The 26,989-nt window shown below is 34.3% G+C and overlaps 1 protein-coding gene across 1 annotated transcript in view; it reads left to right on the top strand.

Moving 5' to 3' along the window:
• Window positions 1-26,989, top strand: part of SOX5 (SRY-box transcription factor 5) — a 393,350-nt gene that overhangs the window by 168,972 nt on the left and 197,389 nt on the right. Inside the window, exons 4-5 of the mRNA XM_081311948.1 lie at window positions 12,090-12,176; window positions 26,452-26,624. Of these exons, the coding sequence (XP_081168074.1) occupies window positions 12,090-12,176; window positions 26,452-26,624 (260 nt within the window). The remainder of the gene's footprint in view (window positions 1-12,089; window positions 12,177-26,451; window positions 26,625-26,989) is intronic.

The raw sequence follows: 26,989 nt of genomic DNA, 5'->3' as shown, positions 1-26,989 counted from the left end.
CAATTAAACTCCCATCAATTTTTTTTTAAGGTGCTGGTTTTTAGTTTTTATACAGCTTTGTTTGGCATGGAACTCTTCACATTTTCGGAATTTGGCTTTGCTGCTTTATAATTTCAGCAAGTGCTGCGCTATAAGCCGAATGATTTGCTGAGAGAAAAAAAGAGAAATAAATAACTCAAGGTTTACATCTAGAATTATGGGATGAAATAATAAATTGACACCTACTGTAAAATGGGAAAACCTGCTAGATTATGTATGTATTTAATGTAATTTATACATCTTGAAAACACTCTTGTGAAGAATTTAATCCTGTCATTATATAAAGTAATTTCTCTTTTGTTCTTTGGTAGCTACCATGGAACAATGATGTTTTTCTTTCTTTCTTTAGAAATGGAATACTTCCTTTCTTTATTTTTAATCTCATAAGTGATATATTTTAAGTAGATACCACATTTTTCAGTGTCAACTCCTATCAAGTAAAAAGATTAATTTTGATGATTGCAAATGTATTGCAATGACTTGCAATTTTTAGTTTACCAAATCTTTTGCATTGAATTATTTATCTGGTCAGCTTGGAGATTTGTCTTAGTGGTAGAGCATTTGCCTGAAATGTGTGAGGTTCTGGGCTCAATCCCCAGCATCAAAGAAACAAAATAAAATAAAAATTAAGCTTTGTGCAATTTAGTTTATGAGCAGCTACTACACTTGGAATTATTTATTTGGGATGTTTGTAATTAAAACTGAAGAAATCAGGTCTATTATTGGAATACTTTGTAAGAATGATTCAAAATATAGTTCCGTAATTTATATTAATTATTAGCCATGTTTTATGTGACTCTTCCTCCTAGCATTACAAGAATTATTCCAATTTAGTTAAGGACACTAAAGTCATTTTGAAACCTTCACATTCATTCTGGTGTTCAGTTGAAGTGGGAGATCTAATGTCCTGTAACAGAGACCCTGCGGGAGAAAACACTTTGACTCTCTGTGAGAACTGTGATAGCAGGTTCATAAGGGTTTTCATAGCCCTCAGAGAAAACCCCCAGAGGTGTAAACACCTTTGAGTTTCTAACATGTGCCACGCAGACTTTCGGGACTTTAAAATAGACCATTCCCAAGTTGTAAAAGCTTGCTCTCTGACCCCCAGGTCAGAAAATTGGGTGGTCTTCATTTTTACTGGATGCTACCCATCCTTTTGAAATGAAATACTGATCTATACCTTAATTTTTAAACTGCTGATAATTCACTATATTTTACCAAAATCCCTATATTGTTTTAAATGGGCTTTATTTTAATTTATTTTTTGTCTTTTAAACAATTTTGTTCTTTTAAAGCAGAGACTCATTAGGAAAGCAAAGAATATTAGTCAGAGTGTGCAGAGCAACTTTTGAGTCCTTCCCACTACTACCTGCTTTTTTTTTTTCCTTAGATATCTTTCATGTGAGGAGTTGAGATCAAATTATATGGCTCATATAAATATTATATGTCAGTATACTGAATTTGTGTTAATGTCAAAGAGATCTAGGCCCACATCTACAGATCAGCATCTGTATCATTTTATTACATGCCTGAGCATCAAGTTGTTCAAGGCTTACTCCTGGAAAGCAGAAACAGGAGCAAGAAGGAACATTCAGCAGTTCCCTTTCTCTTCCCTACACCTTCCTCCCCACTATGCGATTATTCTCAAACACTATGTGCCACGGTTTCCTCTCATTAGATCTGAGACATGAGTCTATGGAGGTTACCAACCAATTTTTTTTTAACAGTATATGAAGAATAAGCAGTAAAAATGTTGCTAACTATACAAATCCCCATTAACTCTGTTCAAGGTAAAGACTGAGTATTTTATTTTCTACTATAACATACTTTCCAGTATAAATAATTTGTGGTCCTGCCATGCCCTTAAAGGCTTTACACAGAGAATTCTCCAAATGAGAAGTCCTTTATCTCATCCATTCTTCTCTGATTCACCAGATTGCTTGTAAGATTGTTCTACCATTCTCCTTCGGACTTGCCCCCAGTTCAGTTCTCATCTCAGAGATGACTCCCTTGTCAGTTGGTAGACACCTCAGGAATTCCTGTTCTCTGTCATTTACATAGGCACATATATACCTCTTACATGTGTTGCCCAACACCATAGTAAAAAAGAATACATGTGTTTGTAATCCGTAAGCACATGATTCATGAGCCCTTATTTCAAAATCTTAAACAAAATTTTGATTACTATATACCAGTAAATCAGCATCTTCACTTTTTTCTATGTAATAGCATTTATATATATTTAGGTATAAATATATATATATATATATATATATATATATATATATATATATATATATAGTATTTATATATATGTATATATATGTGTATACATATATGTAGCATTTATATATATAAAATTCCATATTATTTTATGGAACTGCTACCCTAGTAGCATTTGTGGGGGAAAAAAAAATCTATCCACACATTCATTTACTATCCTTTCCTATATTAATTCAAGCAAGGCATTATCTCTAATTTTGATTCAATAAATGAGAGATGAAGACAGCAACTCAGTGACACTGTGGCTATTTGAGTTGAAGGTTTTAGAGTCTGGACACAATCTAGACTCTTCCCACAAGATGGTTGGTCTCTTGAGGAGTAAAGGCTCTCAGTCTCAGTGCCTATCCCAGCATTACAGAAGATGGTTAGGCCAATGAATGAATAAATGGACAGGGTACGATACTTTCTGATTTTATGTGGGTATGCACATGTGCCTGTTGTATGTGAATTGTGCAAAATAAAGAAAATGGCAGTATCCATATGTGGCATATATTGCATCTATTTTTAGAGTACTCTGATAGCTTTCATAGTGCATTATGCCATTAAAGAAAATATATTAGTTTTATACAATCATTCTATTGTACAAAATTATATAAATGGATCAATAAATTTTACATGTCTAATTTTACATTGGCTACCTATATAGTTAAAATGCAAAAACTTTGGTGACACACAAAGGTTAAAAAAAAACTCATTTGACTTTTACTATTTTCCATATTTTGATCTTTTTAAATTTTGGGGGTCTTTCTCTTTATATTCTTTATCTTGTTCCTTCTTAAATGAAAATACTCTTTAAAGAAACCATTACAGGTTAGGTTTTTGTTATTCTGTGGTTCTGTACTCTTGGAAGACATAGCATAGCTAACTACAGGTTACATTGTGATTAGATTATGTCTAAGCTTGTGAATTTGAAATGCCATTTTAGAAATAAAACTATTGTATTTTCTCATCTAAAATTACTCTACAAATGACACAATCCAAAATTCATGAAAAGGTTATGAGAGACCAAATATAACAAGTTGTTAAGGCAGATGGACTACTTTGGTTGAGAAGGCTATGTGCAAATTTTGATATATGATTTCAAGCAAATCAGAGAATATTTTTCTTGGATTTTAAATCCAATTGTATTATTAGAACATAAAAAATATAATTTGAATTACAACTAGCTTTTCAGCTCAACCGTTCTATTACCTGCATATCACGAACTCTGATTTATCATATGAATCATGTCAGTTTTTATTGTTCCTATCTTTTCAGGCATCTGGCAGGCTGAGATTGCGATTTGTGTTCACATATGTTGTGATAGAGAAGATTCAGGATGTGTAGTGGTTTAGCATCAGGCTGTATGCGCTTTAATTCTCACTTCCAGTGGTAAAACATTCTGTCATATTTTTAAAGTATTGGACTTCTTATTCTAATGTATGTTAAGTGCTTTTCTATTTCTATGCTTTTTGTATCTCCTTTCTCTTTTCTAACCATCCAATTTTACAATTTTGAACGAACAAAAAATTCTACGAGTATCTTTAATTTTCATTTTTAGCATCTTCTATATATGAATTTAAATGATTATGTGTGTGTACTCTTTGTGGTAGGGTAGTTGTATCATTTATAACATAAAAACATTTCCATTAATTCTCTTTTTAGATATGTCAATAGGGATGTGTAACTTATTTAGAACTATGTGTTGTCATCTTTTGATTTACAAATTGGCTACTGGGGATGCATTATCAACAACTTTCCTCCAAATTTTCTTTCTTTCAAGTTGCTTTTGCTTTTCTTTCCTATCCCTCTTTCCTTAGTAACCCTCTTGCTTCCTCCTCCTCTCCACTCTCACTCTTTCATTGTAACATGGCTAGAACTTGATTCACATCTCTCCACCCACACATTGCTGACATCATAAATTATTTGGATCCAAATGGACAATATTCATTAGCTGAGCACTTTACTGAAAGAGCCTTGCACAAGAGTGCTGCACTCTCCCATTTTTATTAAAAGTTAAAATGCTTTAGCTGTCAGGGGGGTTGGGGTGAGTTCTCCATGAGAGAGCACATGGCTACACTGCTAATAAATAAAAATAATAACTATTACTATTGGTTCAGTGGCCCTGGGAAGAGAGCACTACAAAGCTACTTGTTGTTCCCTTTCACTTGTCAAATGCACTGGCTTTTTAAAAGCTTTAGGTATCATTGAAGACCTAATAGAACATTTGGAAAGTTAGAAAGACAACTTATTAAAAAAAAAACACAGATTAGTTTTATGTTTGTTTTTGTGTGTGTTTGTATGTGTGCACCCATGAGTACACACTGTTCTGGGATATCCCATGCAGTAACCCACAAGAGGATACCTTCCCTGTAGGTCATATTACAGCATCCCTTCATTTGTCACATCAGGAAGAAAACTAATAGTAGGTAATTATCGTAAAAAATGGATACAGGTGGAGCTATTCCCCATCAAAGAAACTTTCGATTTCTGGGTAGTTTTAAGGACAGATGAAGTAAAACACATCTAGATATATTTTATTTGATTATTTTAAATAGCTCTCTGGAATTGTTGTGTACTAAGTAGGAGTTGTAATGTTAATTAACATTTTTAGATGTTTTGTATCCAGCATTGTTTTAAGTGCCTGCCATAAATAAATTCTCACAGCAAGCATGAAATAAAGGCAGTTACGATTCTTTATTCTGGGGAGTAAATTGACTATAGAGTTTAAATTACTTGTCAAAGATCACAAAACTACTAAGTGATGGAGTCAGGTTTTCTGACATTAAATTGGTTTTTTGTATTTATTAGTAAAACATGAAGGAGATTTTGTATGTGAGGACTAACTCAGTGCAATTATTTGTTGAAATGGTATCTTCAAATGACTGGTGATACTTTTGCTGGGATCTAATATTTGAAACAAACAAAACAATGAGCATTAGTCTAGACAAGAAATATAGTTACTTGTTGAGTGATGGAGTAGGTGAAATGGTCATTTCTTCTATCAGTCACAAATTAAGTCTATCTTTTCATGGAGATTTTTGAGTAGAAAATATAGAACTGTCTTGTCAGGTACAACCCCAGGTTATTGGTCGGTAGCCCTTATGCCATAGTGATGATGATATATTTAATCATGTGATAAAAAATAGTCTTCTAAAATGTGGTACAATTTTGGGGGATGACAGAACAGGTGTGTTCCTTGTATGAGCTGGTATGATAAGAAAGCTTAAGTAGTAACTAATGAATTTGGTATTGCATATCCCCCAAACTGATTGCACATTAAAAATTTTTTTTTTTTTTTAATTTTTAATATTTATTTTTTAGTTCTCGGCGGACACAACATCTTTGTTTGTATGTGGTGCTGAGGATCGAACCCGGGCCGCACGCATGCTAGGCGAGCGCGCTACCGCTGAGCCACATCCCCAGCCCACATTAAAATTTTTATAACTTGAGTCAATCAAAGAATTTTTTCCCCCTGTTACAAGCTCTTATTAACTTTCAAGTGGAAACAAACAAGTATTTTGGCAACACTAAAAACTAAAGTATTTCCAGAGCTTAGTTCCCTTCAGGATAATTACATATAAAAGTAAGGCTTATTGAAATCTTAATGCTTTGGAATTTCAGATGTGTTTCTGTTGTGTGGTGTGGTGTTTGTAATTTTTAAACATTTCCTGGAAGAATTTGACATTTCCAGTGGCAGACTAGCTACAGTGGTTGGTGAAGGAGACTCTTGTAGGGCCTTCTGGTCTACAGTGCATAAGTAACTTTCCAGAAATCTGAGTCTGTTACTTATGTGCATTGTTTAATATTTGCCCCCAAACATTTTGTTGATGTTATTGTCAACATGAATTGAACATTTACTGATATGTGATTTCCTGTTTACCCCAATTTCCTCTCAAAAATAATCTTATGATCCTGAATTGAATAATTAAAGAATAATACATTGAATTGTAAATAGCTTTTTGAAGAAAACCATTTGGCTAAATAAACTAGCTTGCGTTTATTCTTCACTTTCATAGTATGATCAGATGAAAGCTTTCAGGAGTAGAAGACAGAGTTATCAGTTCCTAATTCCAGCAGAGATTATTGAGTTAATAGTACCTAATTATAACAGAATCACCTATCATATAATTACCAACTAAAACTAGAAGAGGTGAATAAAATGGGGCTAAATTTTCATTTTTCAGAGAGTTTGGTTCTTTATTAAAGAAATTTGTGGTGGTCTGTGGGCTCAGCTCAGTGGTAGTGTGTGTACTTAACATGTGCATGGCCCTGGGTTTAATTCCCAGCATTGAAAAAAAAAGAAAGAAAAATTAAAAAAAAAAAAAAAACATTGTGGTACTGGATTGTGATACATTGAAGAGAACACTCACTGAATAGGGAATTATGCTTCAAGTCCTGCCTTTATCTTTAAATAGACTTGTGATTTTGAGCAAGTTATTTAAAATTTCTAATTTATCATGTTCCAGTCTGTAAAATGAAGAGTTTGGTCTAGACCAGCTATTGGGCAAAATAGTCATTTCCAATGCTAATTGCCTTGGTAAAATATTTAAAGAATACTGTATAATCCATAACTCACTTAAAGATTGGCAATCTGTTAGCACCTAAAAAGATCTAATTCTTGTAGAAAAGAAATTCAAATTTGTTTAGTGTAAATTAGATTTACATGGCAATGGAATGTTTATTTTGTTTTAGTTTTAGTTTTACATAGCCAAACCATTTATGTTCTATTTATGTCAATAAATGTTTTAGTAAATTAATTTTATGATTTTGCTTATCTAAATGATATCTAAAGATCTTCATAGTTCTAAAATTCTGATTTTATTGCATGAATAATATACATATGCTTTTACTTCTTGACTTCAAAAAAGGTATTGGATATTTAGCTATATTATTGTTCCTTCCAAATGACAACTCCCATTCCTAAATGCGCACACTATCGCGTGTCTAGAATAACACAGCTTAGTTTAAGCTACAAAATTAAAGTATAAACAGTGATACATTTGGTACGAACTAACTCCTGGCACTTTTTTGAAAAGTCAAATATCCTACATACATATTTTTTGCTTGTTCGATTTTTCAATGAGCTCTGCCACAGCAGCTCAAGGGAGATTAGGGGGGGTGGAAACCCTACATAAACACAAAGCAAAAACCTGAGCTTGTGTGTAAAGCTACTGCACTGGAGCGAATGTGGTTTAATTCTTGGCACTGGCAGCTTGTTGGAGAATTACAATATGTTGGCATGAGTCTCTAGGTCTCATTGTTCCAGATGAGGGAGTCAGTCTTAAGAGTGTTTGGCACTGAAGGGAAAACAGAGTGAGAGTTATAGGGAATGAACAGGCCCTAAAGAGGCAGGATGCTGTTGTAACAATGGCTGGCACAGTTGGGGGGCCAGTTCACTGGTGGGGATTGCCATAGGCATTGATGTGGAGAAGCATATGTGAGCAAAAGAATCAAGAGCAAGAAAGGAAAAGCAAGCAAATATATCAAAAGGGTCCTGGTGGCAGAAACAAAGTAATCTGATTCGACTCATCTTAATATTAATATGTTGGCTGATGAAGGATACCATTCATTTATCTTCAATTTAGACTATTTAAAAAAAAACATTTATTTTTTTCTTTTAAGTATACACATTTAACTTTTCCCTAAGATATCTTTGAATTAACAGGACCTGGTTGTGTATTCCATCTGTTCTACTTTCCAACTAGATGATGTGGAGCAGAGCACATTTCCCAGGCTTAGTTTCCTCATCGACAAAATGGATATAACTAGACATGCTACTGACCAGGGTATTGTACTGGGCAGCACTCTGCAAACTGAACCCCATGCAAAAAGGCAGTGATAATTGACTCTTACACTTATTTTAATATAGGGAGCCCTTGCTCCTATTTTGGAGATAATCATAAAACTCCAATGTTTGGAATAATGAACTCTCAAGAGAAAGGAATCTCAGGAAAATTTTTAAAAGTTTAAAAACACTACGCATTTTATTTGATATAAAAATAAAAGATCCATGGGGCTGGGGCTGTAGCTCAGTGGTAGTGCACTTGCCTCACATGTGTGGGGCACTGGGTTAGAACCTCAGCCACATAAAAATAAATTAATATTGTGTCCACCTACAAGTAAAAAAAAAAAAAAAATAGAAGAAAAAAAAGATCCAGAGTTTGAACACTTAAAAACACCTGTGCTTGAGACTTATCAAATTCATAGTATAAAACGCAATATCTCTTTTTTAAAATCTCATTTTAGAAAATTAAATATTAATTAATAGATGACTGTTATCTCTTTTTACTCCATATATAATGAAGCAGCACTAGCACTTAACAAAATTGTGATAAATTTCACTTTATTTGATTCACACATTAACAAATAGGTTTATTGTAAATATTGGGATTTTGCCATTTGGTCTTTTACATTTCCAATTGTGAATTTTCTAAGAGATATTTACTGTTTTTTTTTCTTTTTTTTTTTTTTTTCAGAAGTTCAGCCATTGCTACGTAGTCATTCATTGTGCTCATTATTGTGAGATAATTTCTTAGCATTTCTTTGGGAACCACCAATGGAAAAAAATTGACACTGTAGCCTTGATAGGACACTGGATGTGGATTCACTGAAGCTCTTTATTTTACAGAAATACAGACAGAAAGATAAAGTCATGTGCATAGAATCTCCCCACCCCCTAGGGCTAATTCCTCAGCTGGCCAGTGTCAGAGTCTTGGGAAGAGCCCAAGTTGTCTGACATGGAGGCCGATATTCCTTCCACAATATAAAGAAAACTGCTATTTCATTGTAATCTCTGTTATATGGTCATAGGTTTTCATTAAGTTGTCGAGAATTCTAAAGTGCAAAGTCCTATAGTTGAACTACATTCTGAGTATAATGAAAGTGTGAAAATCCTTGCCTTTAACCATAGCTGTCATACTGTGTTTACTTCATCCATTCAGTAGAGTTAATAACAATAGTTTTTGCTACTATTCATACATATTTTTTTTTTAATATATGAAATGAGGGAATGTGCATATGCAAAGATTTTGTGGTCCAGTCAGCTGAATTTAGCCTCTATATTGGGCAAGTCATGATATCTCCCTAAACTCTTGGTTTAAGAGGTGAAACAGAAGCATCAATCTTTAATGCAGAGGATTATTGTGAGAAGTTTGAGATACCCTGTGTGAAGGATCTGGTGCACTGCTTAGCACTTAGTCTTGGTTTCATTATCATTTTGTTGTGGATTCGAGATAGGAATTTGTAGGCTAGAATACTTAGTTCAGGACCTTAAATCTTCCCATACATTTTGTGAAAACTCAGACCAGTCATTTTTTTCTGTGGGTATCCTTTTATTAACCTATATAAAAGATATGACGACACACTCGTAAGTCTTCAGTTGGTTGCTGTGATTAAATGAGAGAAAGACAGGTCAAAACATCTAGCATAGTTCCTGGCAGACAAGCTGTTCAATAACTGTATTTGAACCTGAATTTAATCCAAATTGCAAGTATTAGTGTCTTTATTCACCCACAGACAAGAAAACCCTGAGTCAGATATGTTTCTCATTTTATATTTTACAAATAACTTGGTCCTAAAGAAGTTATTCATTTTTCTGTACTGTGTACTAAAAGTCAGGTACTTGAAAAAAGTGGTTCTGTACAGGAACCTCATATCTTTATGCTCCTTAATAAAGAGGCCAGGAATGTTCTGTAGGTCTCAGAAATCTAGCTGCTGTTTCTTTAACTCTGCAACTTAGACAGAAGACTTCTGTTTCTTTATGAGCACACTACAGTGAATATTTTGTCTAGCTGCAGGGGAAAAGCTTTGTCATGGACTTTACAGACAATAGCCTTAAAAGTAAAATGGTCTGCTTTTGGTGCAGGGAGGTTCAGGGGCCTATTGTTAGTGCACAATGGATTTCTATTGCTGCATTCCTGCTTTGCAAAGGTTTGTTAGCTTTTAATGACTGACAGTACTCAATTGCAAATACCATATTGGCTGTGCCTTGTTTATATGCTACTCAAGAATTTTTGTAGAGTGCTGGAAAAAAGAAACAGTGGTGTTTGTTTGACCTGCTCTGATAAGGTTTAAGAAATGATTTTGCTCACAAAGTATATACTGGGAATATAGAAAGGTTGAAAATCCTTGCAGAAGTATTTCCAAGTTACTTCTAAAGCTTCGGTGAACAGAAATATTGATTACAGTACAACGATATTTACTTTGTTACTCAGAATTACCATTATTATTTTTGAGGCAATATGATATACAAGTAGGGATATTTCAAGAAAACGTAAAAGTAAATTCCTTAGGATCTTTTTTTTTTTTTTACCTTAAATGTGAAAAATGGAAATTTTTGTTACAAAGGGCAAAAAATACTTTTCTATATTCCATAGGTGAAGCTGCACATAGTATTGGTGGTATGTGTGTATATATTTGCACCACATGTGAGAAGTATGTAAAAAAGTAATCAGAGCTTTTCATCATTTCAATTTCCACCAATTATGAAATCTGAGGAAGAAGTATTCCATATTCTTTGCTCTGTGCAAACTCCACTTAGGCTTGTGATTCTTGTAGCTGGTGGTTGCAAGATGGGACCCTGAACAAAGTAGTGACACCAGCCAAAGATGATGATGAAGGTTCCTTGCAATGCCTTTTACTATGTGGAGAATTAATCAGTTTCTAATAATCTTATGGTCTCTAGGACAGAAGGTCCCTTTGATAAGTTAACATGTACTCCCTTTATGTTCCTCCTAGGGGGTAAACAAATGCCTGAGCAAACACAAATACACATAAACACCGATGTGGAGAATGGCAGTGCATGTCTTAGATCTAGATAATAAGTGTGGGTATTGTTATTTAGATGGAGCATACTGGGACACTTATCTTTTAGTACACTCCATTTTCTAACTGAAAGCAGTGCTAATAGTGGGATTGAAAGCCATTGTAATTGTGTACCCATCTAAATGCTGACAAGAATATACAATTACATTGTTTGGAACTGAGTTTAATGTTTGGGAGTTTTATCAGCATTTATATTTACTTATACATTAAAATCCAACACAAAAGGGAGAGGTCAAAAAACCATGTGATATATAGGAACAAATACCAGACTGAAGCTTAACCTTGCTTTCTAAAACGTGTGTCCTGTCCCAATACAGGGCATTTTAAAAGAGTGTGATGCCAATCTGAAATACAAAAATAATAGGTTTCCATTATAGGCATTGCTCACTTCTCTAAATTTTGCACTCCTTTTAAAGCTTTTTTTATATCAACTTTTTTTTTTTTTTAAATGTTCATGGCACTGGCAAATCTTACCACAGTGTGCTTCCACCATGCGATGTTAAACACATATTATAAAGTGGATGTAATTGTAAACACACAGAGGGATATAATTACATGTAGCAGATTTAAGAGCTAATTCTTTGCCTTTTTTTTTTACTCTGCATTTTATCAACATAATTATTTTTTGACTGCAGACTAACACCCTGAAATTGACAAGCATCCATTATAGCAAGAATTTGTTCACCAAATTGAAAAACAATGAACTGCAGGTTTATATGTACCCATTGTCATCAAGAATTAGTATGGCTTTGTTCCGCAAGAGGAAAAAGCTAATGATTTTGAAACAGCAGGTGACAAAACACATCCCTTTTCTTCCTCCCCTGTTATCAGTTTGTTGATGAAGTCATTATGAACTGGGGCCAGGATAGGGATGGCCTTATTTTTAGCAGATAGCTATTTAACTGAGCCCCATTGTAAAGACAGTTATGTTGATTTGCTTACATTTTTTTTTCTTTATTTAGAAACCCCCAGTATTGAAAAGCTACTCTCAAAGGACTGGAAAGACAAGCTTCTTGCAATGGGATCAGGGAACTTTGGCGAAATAAAAGGTAATATGTGTATAATTATTTTGACCCAAACTGTGCAGAAATGAAGCTGATATTAAGGAATATTAATAGTGATAAAGTACATCTTCCTCCACCCCCTTCTTTGCCATGCATTTTCTGTGTTCGATCTTTCTAGCTTGAAGGGGAATGTTATCAGTGTTCTTATTTTTCTTTGTTAGTGCCTTTAGTGGTAGGTTGTTTTTAATAGAATAACCCCATTATATATTTAACATGCTTAAGTTCTCCTTATTTTTTTTAAACTTAAGTGATTTGTTTCATAAGCTGGACTATATACCTACAGCAAGGTTAAAGGATATATCTTATACCATGATTTTATACACTCTATATTTTGAAAGTATGCATGCACATGTTTTGCATTTGAAACCAGAAATGATGAATGGAATGGGGATGGCATAATACAAAGTTGTTTTGCAGTATAAGGCCAATATTTTTGCTTTTGTTTTATTTGAAACAGCAATTATACACAAGGTAGAAAGATTCTTTATGGACTATGGAAGATACCAAATATCCATATTTTAATAAATTTCCACTAACACCAAGAGGAGAAGATTTAATTTCTTTACATAGAAATAGAAGGAAATGATCCTTTCAATGAATTTCAAAGCATATTTTCTCACAATCTGATAGACAAGCTATAGTTTCCTGCTCATTGCCAACAGGACACTTAACCAAATCTAATTTCTAAAGTAGGATTAATTTTGAGAAAGTCAAGATAGTTGATCATCTATATATATATTTAGTACTGGGGATTGAACTCAAGGGCACCTGAACACTGAACAACATCCCCAGCCCTATTTTGTATTTTATTTAGAGACAGAGTGTCACTGAGTTGCTTAGCGACTCACCATTGCTGAAGCTGGCTTTGAACTTGTGATCCTTCTGTCTCAGCCTCCCAAATTGCTGGGATTACAGCTGTGCACCACTGCGCCTGGATAATCATCAATATTAATATATTTAGTTACATATTGTTGTGTATATTTTGGTAGATGTTGAATATATATTTAGAAATTCACAAGATTTATGTTAACATGCATGAAAAAATATGTGTGTAAATGACTTTTTTTGAGAAGGACATCTCATGCCTTCTCAAGACATTGGCCTACAAGATGTTCATATCTGGATACTTGGAAACTTTCAGAAAATATTTGACTGAATTTCTCATTTGTTCCTGTTAATCATTTGGAATCACGTATATTCAGTCAATGATTAATTGTGACCGGATGGGGAGAGAATGAGTGACAGTCACCTAGTTCAACTAAGCAAAATCTATCCTGTAATAACATTTAAATGAATAATAAAATAATAATTGATGTGTCTGAAAGAGCTTGCAGACAAAGTTGAAGGAGAACCGAGAAGTATGATTTTGAAAGGCAGCAGGTCCTTTATCTTATTTTGATGGATTTTAACCCATTTGCACGTGAGGCATAGGATGTATTCTCCCAGGTTCTTTATTCTCCACTGACCTAGGTAATAACTGAGCGGAGAGCAGAGAGGACCGCCTGTCCCAAGCCTTGTGATCTCATTCCATTGGAGGACAAACATTTTTTTCCCTCCCTCGTTTTCCTTTACAAGTCAGACTTAAAAGCCTCAACAGCAGCGATGATAAGCTTAGAGGAAAGAGGCTCAGCTGTCCTTTTAGGCTTGCCTGGGGGGTTAGTTTAGGAAGCTACAGTACAATCACAAAAGAAGTTTCTGTCTTTAATTTTGAGTTTTTTAAGCTTCACATTCAGAGCACAAGTTTGGTTATTGTCCTCTGTCTGGTTCTGTTCAAAAAGCTGTTTTCAGATGCATTTTAAAAGCAACTGTAGGTCTTTCTTCTGTTGGGAGCATGGTTATTAGGTGCTCAGCTCAGGTTTGGCAGTAAACTGGGAAAAAAAGCACCGGGTTACTTTTCCTGCTGACTGCCCGTGACAGTTGCAATTACTATCCATTGTTCATAGGTGGCTAGAAAGTGGAGAGGATACAATAGTAGGTTGCCCTCTAGGGGTAAATGAATTTGACTAAAGGTTCTTGGGGGGTCAGGCGAGAAGATTATGCAGTGCCCAGGAATGTAGTTTTCTTGCCACCTCTGAAGAAGTTAGACAAGAACAATGGCTTAGTTGTTTTGGCAGCTATTTTTGGTGAGGCAAATAAAGGCATAAGTCTTACATACTCCGGTTTTGTTTAGGAGGAGGAAAGATAAGTATGTGCTGCTTTTCTCAAATATGCAAACACGAACTTATCAAATTATTAGATGATTTATTAATGAAAATTTAAAGTAATGTATTCACATAGAATCTTTGCATTTGTTAGGATGTTTGCAGCCTTTGCAGAATTTCCTGGGCCTTGTGAACTAAAAACTTGGCTCCTCCACTTACACTGATCATTTTTCATTTAATTTTAATTAGTTCCCAGAAATATGTGAGTGTAAGAAAGAGCAAGTGAGTAAACCAGAAAGCCTATGCCCTTTTTTGAATATTGAAGACTGTAGCCAAAGAGAACCAAGCTGGATTCTTAGGGGCTGCTTTTGTAAGTTGCATTTGGATAATTACTTTCATAAGAATCACAGCTTGGAAAAGTTTAGAACTGTATTTCTCACTAGTAGTGTTCAAAAGTAAAAAAAAAAATGATAAACATTGTAAAATAGGAGGAATAAATAGCATTTGAGTTGGATGTTTCAGCTATCAAAAAATAGCTGTCATACCCATTTAAAGTCAGTCTCATTTTCAAGAAACAATGAGGGTTAATAAAGGTCACTAACTTCTAAGATCACAAAATTATTTTTTTTTCACATTAGATAATTTTGCCTTCGAACTGATGCCATTTTATGCTCTGGTACGTTGGAAATGTGCAGTTAGGTTTTAAAGTTACATTAGAAACAATCCTCTAACGAACACACAAAAAGGACAGGAGGTCCAGTTTTGCAGAACAAAACAGTTTGACAAAACAGCTCTGCCAACAGTGAGCAGTCAATATATGCTATAAACTGATTAGCTGCCTGAAGGAATTATTTGTTTCTTCTTTTCTAATCAGCTATGTTGTATAACTGGCTGGTTTACAGAGTCTTTCTCCCTTATCTGTAGCAGAAGGACTGAGTAATGGTCGGGGGAAGGTGCAGAAATTCCTTTTATCGTCTCATGGTTATTGAGAAGGGGGAAAATAGTGATTGCACTCCAGTTGGCAACCAGTGCTGCCACACACTGTTTCAGCTAGCATGAAATTCCATTACACTGAAGGTCACCGAATTGGCACTTCACCTGAGGACGGTGTCTGGGGATCCATGGCACTTAGACTAATCTAAAAAGATCATTTGTTTTTCAAAAAAAGCAATTGCAAATTTTGTATTTTGCTGACTTAATATTTATTTGTAGAATTATAACACAAGTATCTGTATGCATACTTCTATTTCTCTCCTCATAAAGTAAAGTAGGGCATTGTTTGGAGGATCTCTGACCAGGTCATGCAGAAAGGGCTACATCCCATTCTTACCTGCCTCCTTTGGAGAATTTTTTAGAGGCTGGATTGTTTCCCCTTAGTATCCCTGGCACACCCTTCTGATCCTGGTCACACTGCATTAATTTAGGCTCACAAAGTATTATGTCTAATGTTAAGGAAAATGCCAGCTGTATTTGAGATAATAAAATAAAATTGGCTCTTTTTGAAAGCTATAATTTTGTTCTTTCTGGAAGATGGGACATTAAGGCAAATACCAAACAGCTCTAGAACTACCAATGATGGATCAAGGAAATAATCCATTCAGCAGTGCTACAGCCTTTAGAGTTCATGAATTGAAGACATGTGCTTCAATATGTAAAGAGAATAATCTCTCAGATGACATGTATAATTTTGAGATAAAAGAGAGATATAGATCCCCTGTTTGCCTTGAAAGAGGAAATTCTGTCTAAACAACATTAAATGATTTGAAATTAAGCAGGCTTTTACTAGGAATCAGATCCCAGGTTTAAAAAAAAAAAATCTAATAAGGGATCATTAGAGTTTTGTAGAGTTGAAACTTGGAAAGTAAAATTTCAGCATTTTGATATGTACGGATTTTTATCATCTTCAAAGTTGTTTTAAACTCATTCTTTAGAAATCCAATAACTATTTAAGAACCGCAAGGATTGCTAAGAGTACCTTATGACTGTTATATTTGCACAATAACCTAAAACATGTGCATCTGCAGAGTTTTACAAAGGGGTTAGAAATGTTGATGATTTTCTGAGAGTACTGTTGAATCTGGAATTTATTCAATATAAGAGTCAACCATAAGGAAGGTACATAACATGTAGTCATTTACTTCTAAATAAAGTAAATGTTTATGTTTTTAATCCACTAAGCCAGTTTTATAGCTCCTCTGTAGTTGCTTATGAGTAATGTTTTCACTTTTTGTAAAAACTTCATAAGAACTAAAGAAAGACTGCTGGCACACGAAATATAAGTTTTTAAAATAAGTTTGGCAATATCTATAAAAGCCAAAAGTGACTACATTCTCTATAAACCAGTGATTTGTTCTATCTCTGGATGCTATCACCTTCACACCAGTGCACAAACACAGCTACTGAGGGGAAGAGAGGACTGGCCCCTGGATCTCAACTGATCTGTATGTCTGGTCCACCAAAGAGGACATTTCACAAACTTTGTAAAATGCATGTTTTAAACATGATTTGAAATTCTCAACTCATATTTAATCTTGGTTTTATATATAAAAAATTCTCTTAATTTTTTCCCTCATTTAAAAATGCATTAATTCACTTAAAGAATATTCATTAGTTTGATAGGTACAAGATTCTTTAAATAATTATAGAAAACATTATTTATGTTGTTGTAGATATGGATTCCAAATCTTGTTTAAATAAGATCCAGATGATTGGATAATGCAATTAACCTAAAGCCTTTTTCTGTTTTATACTAACATTTACTTGAGAAGCATACGGAGCCAAAAGAATTTCTCATCCTGAGACCCTGATTTTTCTAAGTACTTGTGGAATTCAGTTTACTTCTTTTGATTTGTTTCCTCATCTGATCACTTAAGAAAAGTTGCAATTTATTGCTTATCACTTCGTAAACATCTACCTTACAAAATTCTTGTGATTGTCATTCTGATTTTAGATATGAAAAAGTTGGACTCAGATGATCAAAACCACACACTTTAGTTGTAGCAGAGGGGCTGCCCAGTTTTTTACATGGAGTGTGGCAATCAGTCTCCAATAGAATTGGACAGAGAACTCTAAAATCCTTTAAAACTTGAAAACCCTTTTAGACTTACTGAATCTAATGGAGTGCCCCTCGAATTTGCACCCAGAATATTTGTGCTCAGATCTCTTCTCACACATAGTATTTTGTATCATTAGTCTATTTACATAATGACCTTTCCCATGTAGACCACCTAATTTACTATTAGCCCAAAGTTTTGGCTAATATTTGAGAATAAATGACAAATGAAAAATTCCTTGTTTTGAGATGATAGTTATTGACTACATTCCAAAGACAACAAAATGTGATATTTTTCAAAAGTATTTTTTATATATTTTAAGTGTAATAAGTTAATGGAATATTCTTGAAAAGATAATTAAAATTTCAATTTATATTAATAGGTAAAATTTTTTAACAGTATAAAATATTTGATAGAATCGTGTTTCTAAAAAAGCTAACATGAATGACCTTTGATTTCATTATGGATTTTTTTTTAGGGGGGAGGAGGGTACTAGGAATCGAACTCAGGGGCACTCAACCACTGAACCACATCCTCAGCCCTATTTTGTATTTTATTTAGAGACAGGATCTCACTGAATTGTTTTATTATTTATTAGTGCCTTGTCATTGTTGAGGCTGGCTTTGAACTCACAGTCCTCCTGCCTCAGCCTCCCAAGCCACTGGGGTTACAGGTTTGCACCACTATGCCCTGCTCACTATGGATTTTTAATACATTAAAAATGCATCTTGTTCCAATGTCCCAGAAACAAAACATTCAGCCTGAGACAACAGGGTAAAGACCATAGTTACTTGTCAGGTGCTCTACTTCACTCGAATGGCAGTCACCCTTAAAATCAAAAGCTTTCTAAGGTAGATGGATTTCAATACAAACCAATATCCCCCACCCTTTAGGATGTTGAAGCAAAGACCATAACAATATTTTTAAATTATAAATATTTTAAAAAGGTATGAGCTTTGAAAAGTTCAAAATTTTACATAAATATAAAAAATAATAAGTAGGTCCTGGCAAGTTACTTTGTTGAAAAAAAAAAGTTAAAGTATTAGCAGAGGATATCATTTATTTATTGTCAGGCATATAATATTCCTTATTTAATTTTAATTGATTCTAGTTTCTGAGGGATTTCTATATTACAATGAAGAATGTGGCTAAATTTTATCAGAATTTGATAAAATTATTTCTTAATGAAGAGGACTTATTTCTACATGTTTACAAGTTAGATGACAGATACTCCTTTAAAAAATTGGAATAATGTCATTTCCATTCATTCCTTTTGATGAAGAGTCTGCCTTTTCTCTCTTGATGAATGAATATCACTGAAAGGAGTTTTAGTTGTAGATGTTGAGTGATTTAAGTAAGTCTTTATTCATTATGTTCTCATTTTTTTAAATTTATGTGGTTCTGCCTTGCTATGAGCTCTCTCTGGAGATATCATGTTACCAGAAAGATCCCTGCCCTCCTAGAGTTTATAGTCAATAGTAGCTCTTTCATCATGCATGAATTTCTAACAAATTCATATTTTAAGTGATACATAAAAAATGTTGTACATACTTGAGGGTACTACACCATACAGAATTTTTTTCCTAGTTCGTTCGTTCTTTCTTTCTTTCTTTCTTTCTTTCTTTCTTTCTTTCTTTCTTTCTTTCTTTCTTTCTTTCTTTCTTTTTTTGGTATCAGGGATGAAGCCAGAGGTACTTAACGACTGAGCCACATTCCCAGACCTTTTATTTTTTATTTTGAAGCATGCTCTCACTAAGTTACCTAAGGCTTCACTAAGTTGCTGGGCTGACTTTGAACTTGTGATCCTCCTGCTTCCCCGCCCCCCACCCAAGCTTCTGGGATTACAGGCATGCAACAATGCACCCAGCACCACATAGAATTTTTAAAGGAAACACAGTGAATTATTTTTAGATGCTTCAAGTAGAAAACCAGTTGAAAGCAAAATTTCCATAAAAAAATTAAACCAAGGAAATGTCCTATCTAAATTGTAACACTAATAGACTAAGAAACACCAACAATAACATTCTTAAAAAATCTGGCAAAGACTATTGCTTTGACACTATTAAATTTTTGTTAATTTTTTAAAGGAAGAAAATAATCTGCAACTTATTACTAGCCCTAAAATTCTAGGGCATTTTTCATTCTTGAATGAGTTTATTTTTATCTCTTCTTGATTTGAACAATACTCACAATTTTTTTTAATTTAATGATTTAGTTTCAATTTTTACATTTATATATAAATATAAATTTCATTTGAGTTAAATACAACAATATTTAGGAACTGTCATGTATTTTTAAATTATTTTGTTGTATTTAAGATCATTCCTAACTTAAGGATAAGTTAAAGTTTATCCTTATAAATAGAATCATGCAGTCAGTATTTATGCAGTCAGTATTAGTTAATCAAGGATTTTTATTTAGTCTTAAGTTTTTTTATTCATTCAAGAAACAGTCATCAATTATCCATGATGTGCTGGGCATTATTCCTTAGATGCTGATGATACACACAGCCTTACACAAGGCTAATTAACATCCTGTTATCTTAGAGCTTATACTCTATAAGGAGATAACAGTCAAAAAATGTATCAACCTGAGTGTGGTGGTGCATGCCTAAAATGCCATCCGCTGGGAGACTGAAGTGGGATGATCACAAGTTCCAGGCCAGCCTGGGCAACATAGTGAGACCCTTTCTCAAAAACATAAATAATTACAAAAGAAAGGCTGGGATATAGCTCAGTAGTAGAGCACTTGCCTAGAATGTGTCAGAGCCTGGATTCAATCACCAGTAAGAAAAGGAGGGAGGGGGGAAATTGGTATGAACAGTAGAGAAGTGGGGTGAGGTGATAGACAGTAAGGCAGGATGGCTTTTATATTGTCAGTTTTCAGGGAAGGTCTCCTGAGGAGCTGGTCTTTAAGTTACTATTCTAGATGGATCTTGTATTTGTATATTTATTTGTATTTGTGTATTTATCTCACTTCTATTTAAATTAAACTCCTGAGGGCAGGCCTTCTTTTTAGTCTTGCACTTGTAGTACCCCAACCCCCTTAGATTAGTGTGAGGCACATGAGAGCAGTACTGTGTGCATGCTGAGAGTTAGAAAAAGCCAGTCACTGAAGTATATCCTGTACTGCATAGCAATGTTTTGGTCAAGTATGCGCTGCGTATGCTATGGTGGTCCTATATGACTAGACCACCTAGTGACACTGTAGCCATCTTAGTCTGTGTAAATACAATCTGATGTTGCTACAGAAACAGAAGTACCTAAGGGCATGTTTCTCAGAACATATTCTTATTTTTAAGCACTAAATAACTGTAGTTCTTAACTGAGTATGACTTTCCTCCACCAAATGAATTTGTCCATGTCTGGGGATACTTGTGGGCAATGTAACTCAGGGGAGGGATCCTACCTGAATCTAGTGAGTGGAGGACAGATATACTACAAAAGTCTGCTCCCCAAAGAAGTAATTGCCTGGTGCAAAATATCAACAGTGCTGAAGTTGAGCAGCCCTAATCTAGGGGAAGAGTTTTCTGGGGGAAGGAAATAGTGGACACGCTAAGGCACTATGTTGGGAGCTATTTTATATTTTGGTATAGAAGAACTCAAAGAAGTGTTCTGGCAAAAGAGATAATGGAAGAAGTTGATGACAAGGGCCACCTCATTCAAGTCTTTGTAGGAAAAGGAGCTTGGATTTTATTCCATGTGCAGTATAAAGGTGTGTGTGTGTGTGTGTGTGTGTGTGTGTGTGTGTGTGTGTGTTTACAGGACTGTGACATGATTTGATTCACATTCTAAGCAGATCACTCTGAGTATTCTCTTGGAGAATAGCTTTTAGTACAGAAGAAGTGGAAACTGGTAGAATACTTAGAAGACCAAAGCAGTAAGCAAGGCCAGAGATGAGGGTAGACTGGAATAAGATGTGGCAGGGTAAATGAAAATACATGGGCTGATTTGTACTAGGCTCTAGGGTTCACAGGCTTCCAATTAATTACATGTGGGAGATGATGCAGGCAAAGCCATGAAGGGGAACACCTTGATTCTGGCTATGCAATACATAGATGAGGATCTCTGTCAGTGAGTTAGGTGATTAAAAGTTGATTCTCTTCTTTCGTGGTCTCTATCCCATTATATTAAGGAACCTTCTCTGCTTCTGTGGACTCTACAAAACAATGAATTATTGACATGCCTTACTCATTAGGCATGAAGAAGAAATGAAGCATTCTTTTTTTTCTTTCCAATACATATTCATTCTAATGGAATTGAAGGAATACTAGCATAGATTCAAATACATGAGAACACAAATATCTAAAACAAAAATAGCTATCAGTGAAACACACATAATGAACTCACACTGTAGCTGAGTCAGATGGGGTTAGCCAAACCTATATGGTTGTCTGCATACCAGAACTGGCTAAGTCAGAAGGAACTCGTTCATACAAACATGCTCATGGATCCACTGTGTAACACACTTGTACAAAATATGAATTTAGGTGAATAAACATTAACTTATATTTTTGTTTTTGAAGCCTACAGGATTTTATCTGGATCTAGTTAATTTTCTTTTTGGTTTTTAAAAAACCTTGAATGTTTTGTGACTAAGATAGTTTCTTCATTTTTCTCAGGCTTTTCATGGAGCCCTCTCTATGCACTTGTAGATTGTTATGAAGAACATGACAATTTAAAAAATAAGCCAACAGGTTAATTCCTTCACCTTAGTTTGGTATTTTTTTAATGGAGATTTCTTTTGTAAAAGCTTCAGTTCCTTGATTCAGCTTCCTTAAGCCAAAATGAGAATCCCTATGTAGTTCACATAAGATAAAACATCTCCCCTTTCACCTTAGCTATATGGCATGCCTAAACATGAGAGCAGTGGAAAGGGAAGGGTCTTTTTTCTTTATGTAATTCATTAAACAGTGTTAGATGATTTGTTTTGTTGGACATACACTATTTGCCTTTACCTGAAGCAAGTAATGAGGATATAAAAGTCAATAATTTAAAATTGATGCTTTCATAGCTCTCTCTCCTCACGTTGAGAGAAAAGAAAGTAAAAATGAGATAATACCATGTAATGATTAAGTACTATAATAAAGATACATACTATGTGGATTTCCAAAGAAGGGAGCGGAGCAGCTGTTATCAGTAGAAATCAGGAAAAAAAAAAAAAACGTGAGAATCAGGATACATGACTTGGAACTTGAATAATAAATATTTAGGGAGGAATGCCTGTGCAAGGCGCTTCTTTCTAAAAAGTGGCATTTATAGGGGCTTCCTATATGTTGTGGGGGGGTAATGTGAAATTTTAGTCTGTCTAGAAATGGGGTTACACAAGGGAAGTAGGAAGGCTGAGTGATGTTTTGAAGTACTTTACTCATTCTCAAGAATAAGTTTTGTTTTATTCTGTAGCCAGTGATAGACAAGAACAAGTTTTTATAAACAGGGAAGAAACATAACTAGATTGCTTTTCTCAGCAGATAATTTTCGTACCATTTTCAAGGATATGCTTACCAGGGGAGTAGTTATTGATGGCAGGAAGTATGATTAAAAGTTTATTATAATAATTTCAGAAAAAAAGAATGGCTGTGGAGATGGGTAAGAGAGGCTAGAACAAGAATTTCCCAAATACTGTATAGCAATGTTTATCATTATGTCAAAGAAATTTTTATGCTTTGAATTATGAGCCTTCCCCTTCCCCTAAATTCATATGCTCAAGCAATAATATCTAGAACCTTAGAATGGGAATATATTTGGAGAAAGATCTTAATAGCCTTGGTTCAATTATAATGATGTCACTATTGAGGACCCTAATCCAAGATGACAGCACCTCTTTAACAGAGGAATAAATTTGGACATGGATGTATATAGAGAGTCTTGATGTAAAGACATGGAAAAGATGGCCCTTTACAAGCTAGAGAGAAAAGCCTAGAATACATTGTTCCCTCATGGTACTCAGGAGCAGTGGTCTCTGCCGACAACCTTTTCTTGGACTTGGTAGCCTCCAGACTATGGACAATAAATTTCTATTATTTAACCCACCCAGTCTTTGTATCCTTCTTATAGGAGCCTTGACAAGCTATTATTTGAATATTCTGGTGTATGCTTAAATCTGTACTAACAAGAATAGGATACACAAGAAAAAAATAATAGTGGTTACTTTTGAAGGGACAGTTATTTGGAGGAGATTTTTTATGATACAACTTTATAATTATTGATTATTGATTATTCATAAAATTGAAGGAAAATACACTGAGGGAAAATTAATGTGAAATTTATTGGTATTATGGACATGTATTTGTAGTTGAGAAGAGAAGTGAGGGTGATATTAACAACATTTGCTGAGAATGTTGAATGGGTAACAGTGCTTTAAAATTAAAGGATAATGGTGAGTTCTACTTTAATACATATTAAATGATGAGGCTGAGATACACACTCAGAGATAATTTATTCTGTAAAAAGAAAATGGTTACTACAGGTGGGAGACAAAAATAAGGTTTGGCATATACCTGATAATTTCATTGACACTAATACATTTTTAAGACTCAAAGTAGTTTAAAAGTACAGAGTATGTTTTTTTAGAATTGTTGCAATACACAGTTTAGGAGTTGAAGTATTTTAGTTAGTTCAAGGCCAGAAAAAGTCATGTGAGGAGGCTCTAAGATACAGCTAGGTCTTGGAGATATAAGTCAATGGTAGAGCCATTACCTCACATTCACAAGGCCTTGGGTATCATCTCCAGCAATGGGGAAACATGAGGTAGAGTGGTAGAATAATTGTTCAATAAGATTGAATTAAATATGGGCAATTTGTTTTAAATTTAAAATAAAAATTGTCTACATAGCTAAATGAAGACAGCAGAATTTTGTCAATCTTCCATATGCTGAATGCCAAAGTGATATTTGTTAATACTTACCACCACATAAATATTTTTTTTATATTTTGGGGTTAAGTGGAATTATGCATTGTTGAGCTTCTAAGTTATATTGCTACATGTTTCAATGACGTATATTTTTTAATATAAGTAATGATGGTAATAATATTCATTGTAGAAAAATTATAAATATAAAAATAAGAAGAAAATAATTAAGATGACTTATAATCCCAGCACCTAGAAATAGTCATTATTAATATGTAGGTAAATTTATTTTTAGTTTTTTCCCCCCTTTTGCATAGATGGATGCATGCATTCAGATATCCTTACAAAATGTTTTGTTTCTATCTAACTTTTTCACCTAGATTTATATTGTGAATAAGATCCCATGTCGTTAAAAACAGTTCTCAAATAACTTCCATGGCTGCAGAATCTATGCACCTCATGATTATTTGTTTATTCCCATTTTGACATTTAGATTGTTTTTAGTATTTCATTTAAAACACTTATTAATATTTCTCTACATTTCTTATACTTTTTTTGGACTTCATTTCTAAAGATATCTAGAAGGTGGAATTATCCTTTAAAGTTTATGATCATTCCCAGATGTGATGTATGTCACTCTTCCTTGAAACATGACAGTACCTCACTTTTCTCTTAACAGTGTAGGAAGATGGTAATCTGTTATCATATCAATATTTTCATTAAGGAAATCTTCCCTGGATATATTGAGATTATTTAATATTAGTATGCAATATTTATGTAGTTGTTATCTTAAATGTTCTTCTTTTCTGGAGGGTTCCAAAAAACTGAGGTATGATAAATTATTAGCAACATTTTTTTGGTCACATGCCCTAAATAAGGCTAGATATGGATAATAAGAAATTGAATACAAAAATAATGGTTCTTGCTTTATTTTCACACAGACATTCTTTCAGGATATTCATTCATTAGAAGTATATTAATGGCATTTTTTAGAAACTTTATTTCCATCTCAGTTGGGCACATGATATTTATAAGCCACTAACTATAGCTACTACTTCCCCAAAAAGCACATTTTTTTTCATCCTAAATTGGTGAAGTGAAATGCAGTTGGGTAGGGAGTGGTGACTGAGTTGTAAGAGATCCTTCCATATAATTACATACAGAGGTGGCAAATGCATAGTGCTTACTGCCTTAGGTTTGAAGTGAATATTGTAATTAAAACTGTGTTCCCTTCTAGTGCAAGTATTTTACCTTAGGGGTCTTGTCTATCTTGTGAGTTTTGAAAGAACAATTAAAAGTGGTGTTTTTTTTTTCCCTGTTTCGGGGAATAGCATGCATTTCCAGTGTAACAAAGAAGTAATTTAACTGACTGGCATGTTTTTAATATCTTGAGCATACCATTTCTTTCAAGTGATTTCCATGTCTTTTCCAAATCTTGGATCCATGTCTAATCTTAGGTAACCATAATGTGATGTGAATTTGCCTCCCACATTTCACTGTTCAAGATAGCCACAAACTTGAATATTTGCTCTGTTGAGTGGATTCTATTCTCGAAGATAGTCTCTGAGGGTATATGGTAAAACTGTCTAAAACTTGATTGGACAAATAGATATTTCCTCCCTGGAGATGGCAGCCAGGGTCTATCACACACTTAACCATGTGCCGCTGTAGTACTGGGCAGCACCTCAACACCCCCAAATTTCCTGCTCTTTTCAGGAAGGATTTCTTAGTTCTGACTCTTCAGGATTCTTTTGTAAAGGAAAGGATAATATCACTGATAATAATGCTTTGATCTCTTAAAAATTAAGCCATTAATTTTTCATGTCTTTCTATTGCCTCTTTGAGTAATCGAAACACTAGGGTCAAAAACTGCTTTAGACATCTTTTATTCCCTACAGAACAGCACAGAACACTAAAAGTAGTAGATGCTCAGCCAAAAAAAAATTTTTAATTTATTTGTAGAGTAAAAACAAAAAAGCAATAGATTATTGTGGTCAAGATTTTAAAATGTTTGTTCATTCTAATGTTAAGTAAAGGGGAAATAGCCATCACGTTTAATGACTGAGGGAAAATCTAAAAAAAAAAGGTAAGCATATGTTTTCATATAGATGAGGATCGAACCTTATACTTCAATTAGTTCCTTATACGACCGCCATTGTCATTGAAAGATCACTCTTCTCATTACTCTTGTGTGTTTTGTTACCATGTTATTTTCAGGGACTCCAGAAAGCCTAGCTGAGAAAGAGAGGCAGCTCATGGGTATGATCAATCAGCTGACAAGTCTGAGAGAGCAGCTGTTGGCTGCCCACGATGAGCAGAAGAAACTGGCTGCATCTCAGATTGAGAAACAGCGCCAGCAAATGGAGCTGGCTAAGCAGCAACAAGAGCAGGTGAGTAAGATCCAAAGGTACTGTCGGGTTCCTTAGACATTGTTTTGCTTGATTTTTTTCAATCACTATTTGAGGCATACAAAGGTGAATAAGAGCCCTTCCGTCCATCCCCATCTAGGTAAATAAAAAGGCAAAACAAACAAACAAACACACACACACACACACACACACACACAGATTTTAAGAAGCTTATTAACTACGTTGGTAGAAACAGAAGCACAGGTTGAGTATCTATAATCAGAAATCTTAAAATCTGAAATTTTCTAAAATTCAAAACTTTTCAGTGCTGACATGATGCCATATGTGGAAAATTCCACATGATTCCAGGTTGCAGTCAAAACACAGCCATATTTCACATATTGTAT

Source organism: Spermophilus citellus (assembly GCF_964194105.1).
Source record: "Spermophilus citellus genome assembly, chromosome: 10".
NCBI classification, from domain to species: domain Eukaryota; kingdom Metazoa; phylum Chordata; class Mammalia; order Rodentia; family Sciuridae; genus Spermophilus; species Spermophilus citellus.
This window is presented reverse-complemented; position numbering and strand designations above follow the sequence as displayed.